The sequence below is a fragment of the Rhamphochromis longiceps genome, linkage group LG1 (assembly GCF_057381845.1).
Source record: "Rhamphochromis longiceps isolate RC_006_pf linkage group LG1, R_longiceps_female_GT1.1, whole genome shotgun sequence".
Lineage (NCBI taxonomy): Eukaryota > Metazoa > Chordata > Actinopteri > Cichliformes > Cichlidae > Rhamphochromis > Rhamphochromis longiceps.
In genome coordinates, this window is record NC_140557.1 from 39,525,671 (window position 1) to 39,531,871 (window position 6,201).

General features: G+C 43.6%; 1 protein-coding gene across 1 annotated transcript in view; it reads left to right on the forward strand.

Moving 5' to 3' along the window:
• LOC146679188 (USP6 N-terminal-like protein) overlaps positions 1 to 5,270 on the forward strand; it is a 30,710-nt gene extending 25,440 nt beyond the window's left edge. The window contains exons 10-14 of the mRNA XM_085408773.1: positions 17 to 111; positions 205 to 270; positions 1,626 to 1,725; positions 2,314 to 2,466; positions 2,571 to 5,270. Coding sequence (XP_085264899.1) covers positions 17 to 111; positions 205 to 270; positions 1,626 to 1,725; positions 2,314 to 2,466; positions 2,571 to 3,265 — 1,109 coding nt within the window. The 3' untranslated portion in view covers positions 3,266 to 5,270. The remainder of the gene's footprint in view (positions 1 to 16; positions 112 to 204; positions 271 to 1,625; positions 1,726 to 2,313; positions 2,467 to 2,570) is intronic.
• Positions 5,271 to 6,201: the final 931 nt, after the last annotated feature.

The window sequence follows — 6,201 nt, forward strand, 5'->3', positions numbered from 1 at the left end:
CTTCTGCCCTGTTAAGGCTTTTTTGTTCCAGGCTTTCCAAAACTTCAGAGATTCCAGGCACATCATGATCAGATTATTTCCAAGCTCGTTCCCAAACTGAAGAAACATCTGGTGAGATCAGTTTTTTCTGTTTTTGAAAAACTTGGAGTAACGCTCTAGCAAGCAGGATACGTGCTAGTTCTGACTCGTGTTCTCTATTTCAAGGACAAAGAGCAGATGTCTGCAGGCATTTACAGCACCAAATGGTTCCTGCAGTGTTTCATTGACAGGGTGAGTCATTATCTTGGGGTAAACGAGTAAGATCATCTTTTTCTGCCTGTTAAACGTTGAATAAAAGGTCATCTGATTATTTTCTCACTGTGTGAAGAGGTTGCTTTCCCCTCTTCTTGTTTTATGTCATATCATTTCCATGTATCTTCTCTATTTTGCTTGGGAAGTTTTAAAGCAGTTCAATTCAATTTTGCTATAGTGCCAGTTCACAACAACAGTCAACACACAGTGCTTAATATTATAAGGTGGAACCCTGCATCAGAGCCTGAAACATACTAAACTAAAGCGAATAACGATCTTGCACCTGCAACAGTGGAGAAAAAGAACTCCCTCCCAACAGGAAGCTATCACCAACAGACTCTGGCAGCGCCTGCTGTGATTGGTTGGGGTGTGAGGGGAAGGAAATGAAAGAATACAGAGAAGAAAAAGTGTTCAGCAGCCTGAGCGTGTGGCAGCATAACGAGTCACCTGATCCAGCCGTCACTACAAGCTTTATCAGAGAGGAACGTTTTAATCCTGACCTTCAAAGAAAAGATGCTTCATGTCTCCTAAACTGAGAGCTGGTTCTGGAGGAACCTGGTATCTCAGTGCTCTGAATGATAATTATTATTCATTAAATAGCCAGATTACACATTCAATTCAATTCAGTTCAATTTTATTTATATAGCGCCAAATCACAACAAAAGTCGCCTCAAGGCGCTTCATAGATACAGAGAAAAACCCAACAATCATATGACCCCCTATGAGCAAGCACTTTGGCGACAGTGGGAAGGAAAAACTCCCTTTTAACAGGAAGAAACCTCCGACAGAACCAGGCTCAGGGAGGGGCGGGGCCATCTGCTGCGACCGGTTGGGGTGAGAGAAGGAATGCTGCTCATATGCTGCTCGTTACAATGTGAATTTATGAATATAGCCAACTGCATGTTTAATAAAACTGGAAAGTTAAGCCTGTGTAAATATAGCAGTTAGCATTAGCAGATGCTAATCTCTGTAACATAAAAACACTGAATCGCCTTTCACACAGTTATACTGTACATGATTTCAGCAGAGCTCGGGTGCATCGCATTAGAGGAGAGCATTAAGACCTGTCAGCCTAAACTGTTATTAGCCTTCTACTTGCATGCCCACAATCCTGTGGTAGTGGTCTGGCAGCGTTTGGCTGTTGTCAGCACTTCTCCATCCCGCTGAGTTGCCGGGCTCAGACGGGCCTCGGGGCCTCTGAGGTCTGAGAAGGAACCAAACAAACTTCCTGACTCCAGCCAGCAGGAGAACAGCACATACATGAACCCACTGGCACAAACAAATCCAGCTAAGCTGCAGTGATTCTCTAACTTTTTGTGTTTGTGATCCGGCAGACACCGTTCACCCTAACGCTCCGCCTGTGGGACATTTTCATCCTGGAGGGAGAGCGGCTCCTCACCGCCATGTCTTACACTATCCTCAAGATACACAAGAGTAAGGAGATGATGGATGGGTCGCCACGAAACAATAAATCACTCTCTGCTCAGTTTCCTCACTGAGCCTTCTACACAACAACCACATTGTGTTAACTTTAGCCTCTTATTAACCTCCTGAAATCGAGTGATTTTGAAGTTTTCCAGTTTTTGTTTGCTTTCCTAAAGTCTGCAAAAGTGAAACTTCGCAAGGCCACACTTTGCAATTTAAGTACTACTTACTGGTGTCTGGTCTCGAGACATCTTTATGATTTTTGCATAAATGTCTGTATACTTGTGTGATTCAGGGTTTCTGTGTTCGTGTGGATATCTACAAGTGTATAGATGTTTACAGTCGTTTAAATCTCATTTGTAGCAAACAAGTTATTATTGCAGAAAATAGAAGATGTTATATAAATATAAAGATGTTTATAATTAATGTGCTCATTACAAAATCATATGTGGGATTACACAACTCAGTTTACACAAACATTTTTTATTGTCAGTTTTTTAAAACAGGGGTTAAATGTCATCTGAATACAGCTCCAGTACAAGACAGATGAGACGTGACTGCACGTTTCTGTGAGTTTAACATCTGGTTTGTGAACAGAGCGCCTCTTGAAGATGTCTCTGGAGGAGCTGAGAGAGTTCCTGCAGGAGCGCATCGCTCAGACTTTTTTCTACAGCGACGACATGATCGTTGAGCAGCTTCAGGCCTCCATGGCTGAGCTGCGAAAGATGAAGCTGGATCTCCCGTCTCCAGGTACGCGGCTGTCCTTTTAGGAGTCTCCAGAACTCCAGTACATTATTCGGTGTCAATAATGTGCACTTAAAGAAAATAAACAGTTCTTAATGGCTCGTTTTTAGGGAAGCCTGAGGAGCTGCCCCGTAAGCCGCTGGGCCAAGAGCTACCCGTGCTGCTGAGTCCAGTGCGGCCCTCTGAAGGGAAGCCAACGTCAGCTAGCGGGTTCCCCAAAGCCGGCCTGTGCCTCCGCATCATCTCCCACCAGCCAGACTCCATATCCCCAGACCAGAGTCCCTCCAAGGACCTTGTGAATCTTGAAGGTGTGGACAAAGAGGAGACTCCGTTGCCTTCCCCAGATCCCATCATCATCCACAGCCAAGCCCCACTCACCCCTGACAGCTCCCCACTAGCAGGGCCTCCGCCTTACCAACCCCCATGGAGTCAAACTGTGGTTGCAGCAGATCAGCCGTCACCACGGTCCGACCCGGAGAGGGTTGGAATAGAAGCTGACACAGATGTCCCGGTAGGACCTCCCTCACCTTCAGAAATAACCAGCGCCCCGCACTCGGCCTCTACTAACGACCTCACTGCAGACGCGCATTCGGCCGTCACCGGTCAGTTCTGCTGCAAAGTCCCGCGGACTCTTTCAGCGCCCGTGTCTCAGGTAGCCTCGCCGGCTTTGGGCATGGCCCAGTCTGAGAGTCTGCCTGCAGCAGAGAGGCTTCAGCTGCCGGAGCAGGCCTCAGCACTGAGCAGGGACGTGAACCTGGACTCGAGTGCAGAATCAGAGGACACATCGGCTGCCGATGTTTCATGAGAAGAGCAGAAAAGTGTAGATCGCTAATTTATTTATGACGCTTTTACATGTAAAAAGGTTAAGTCTGTGATTAATGTTCTGGTGTGATTTATTAGTCAGATTTACAGTGTTAAGCAACAGTTGCTTCAAAATGTGCTTTCAGTTTCGGGACCAGTATTTATAAAAGTTTTGTATTTGCCAATTTTCAAACTGACTTTCTAAAGACTTTTGGCTACAAGAAGCTGTTTCCTCCTTCGGACTTTTCAGCCCTTTTTCATGTTAGGTAACATTTTAACTGGTAGATTTTTGCCCTTTATGTGGCTGAAAGTTCCAGATGTAGGTTACAAAGACAATATGTCGACATAGTGAAAGGCAGATGGGTTTGTTTGGTCCTGAAGCAGTGAACAGGATGATGTATGTGCTGTTCTGTTAGATCCAGTTGTGGGAGAAGGACATGCTAGCTAGCTGTCATTCTGGCTTTTAAATGTCTTAATTAGAAGATGTCTGTCTTAATACAACCCTCACATGCTTTGCTGAATAAGCAAATGTCCCAAGCCATTTATAAGCCTTAAATGGCTTGGGCCTGTAACTGATAAGAAATATATCAGCATATTCTGAGAGGATCAGCTGAGAACTTTTGTCAGATTTAATTGATTTTCAGTTCAGTTCTTTTCTCCAGTTGAGCAGAAGCTTCAGTAGTTTGGGGGTTTTTTTTGTGGGCACCGATCTTTCCACTTTAACCGAACATTAAAAAACACCTGAGTACCTGCTAAAATCGCTGATCTGTGGAAAACACGTCACTTCATCGTTCAACTTTGGGCACAAAGCATTTTTGCCCAGAATGGACTGATTCTTATAGAGCGCTTTTCTATTCTCAAAGCACTCTATGCAACATGCCTCATTCACCCAATCACACCCATTCTCACAAGCACTTTATCTATACTCAGTGCTTTCTAAGTACACTCATACTCCGATGGATGCATCGGAGAGCAAGTTGGGGTTAGTATCTTGCCCAAGGATACTTGACATGCAGACTGGAGGAGCCAGGGATCGAACCACCAACCTTCCAATCAGTAGGTGAGCTGCTCTACCTCCTGAGCAACAGCCACCCCAATCATACTGACTGACTAAAACTGCCGTCGCCTGCTTTAATCAAGACATCATATTCTAGGTCTGGATTGGCGGGAAAGTGATTTCCAAGGACTCCAAGTCTGAAGCATCATCCTTTACAACAGACGAAACACGTTTGTAGTTTTTTTAACTTTTTGTGTGTTCAGTCTAGGCCTTTGTAAAGTGTTTGCTAGGAGAGTTACAGGTTTATTTTTTGTAATAACGTCTCGATGCCTTATTTGGATTGGCTTCAGTTCTGCATTGGACCCCGTTGAACCTAACCTGACTCTACATCAGGAAACAGAAGCAGCTTGCTGGCGCTGTACTGATTGTGCAGATCTCTGACGTGGTGAGCAGGCTCACTGTTGCGATGATACGTACTGAAACCTGTTGAGCTCATTTCAAAGAAGTGCTTTTTTCTAGCTCTGTAATTTATTGTTTGTATCATCTCAGAAAAGGCATCTTGTGTGTTTCCTCCTTAAACGGTGAAAATACGCAAAATACGAATGTGTATGTATCAGATGATTTGAACATGTGTTTAATATTGTACAGTGCTGTAGAACCAGTAGGTAGACACAGCTGGGACTAGTTTGTTCATCTGAAGGAAGAAAAACTTCAGTTCTGTTCTTAGAAATAATGAAACGCTGACATCTTGTGGTTAGTTTAGATTAAGAGTTTCTCTCCAGTTATAGACGAGCCAGGAAGGAGAGAAGTGTTCTAGAAAGGTCTTCATTTTTTCCAAATAAATCTAGTCATATTTTACAATGTAATGCCATTGTTTTGAATGATGTAAATATGTTTTATGGTATTTGACTATATTTACATCCTGAAAATCCTCCAGGGTTGGAGAAATGATGTGCCAAAGTCCAGTAGCTACAGTCCAACCAATTAGCTGATTGAAGCCTTGGAGGTGAAACAATAAACTTTAATTTTGATTTTCTTTGTCTTCCTTGACTCTTGCAAAGTAAAAATCATGTCGGGGAAATAGTAGATTATGGGTCTAAGATGTTTTTAAACTGAAAGGGACAGAACGAGGCAACGATATGACCGATGTGGTGGTGCTGGGTAAAGACCAGCAGGAGAATTCAAACATGTATTATTAAACCTAAAAAAATAACTACTATTCAAAAGAGATTCTTCGCCTGCGCGTTACCCCGGTAACACGGTCGGCAACCTAACATCAGTGTGTTGAGTCGTACTAACATAAAGTTAACATACAATAAATACACACAGCATACAAATAAATGTTAACATTGGACACTAACACTGTTTTTATTTTGTCTTTGTCTGCGGGGACTTTTACAGTAAGGCAAGCAGAGACAATAAAGTAGTAAATGTACTGGTTTTTATACATCGTGCTTTTCTACTGTACCTGAGCACTCAAAGCCTCTTTAAAGAAGGAAAGAAAGAGAAACCTTTATAGTCCCACACGTGGGAAATCTTTGGTCACGGCAGGAAGTACAAGAGAGAAAAAACAATAGAATAAGATAAACAGAATAACATACTACACAAAACGGACAGAACACCATATACAATAGAAAAAGTACAAATAGAATAAAATACTTTGTTACACTGGGAAAATTGCTCTTAGTGCCATTGCAAAACAAGGAGACAGGGCGAGAGTTACAGTTGTGTATGGGATGGTTGTGTGTGTCTGTCTGCACGTGTGTGATCCTCTGCAGAGACCATGTTGTGGAGTCTGACAGCAGTAGGAAGGAAAGACCTGCGGAGTCTCTCCGTCCCACTCGTGGGTGCCGCAGCTGCCACTGAAGGAGCTGCTCAGTGATGTCAGAGTCTCCTGCATGGGCTGGGAGATGCTGACCAACAGCGATGACAGCTTCTCCTGT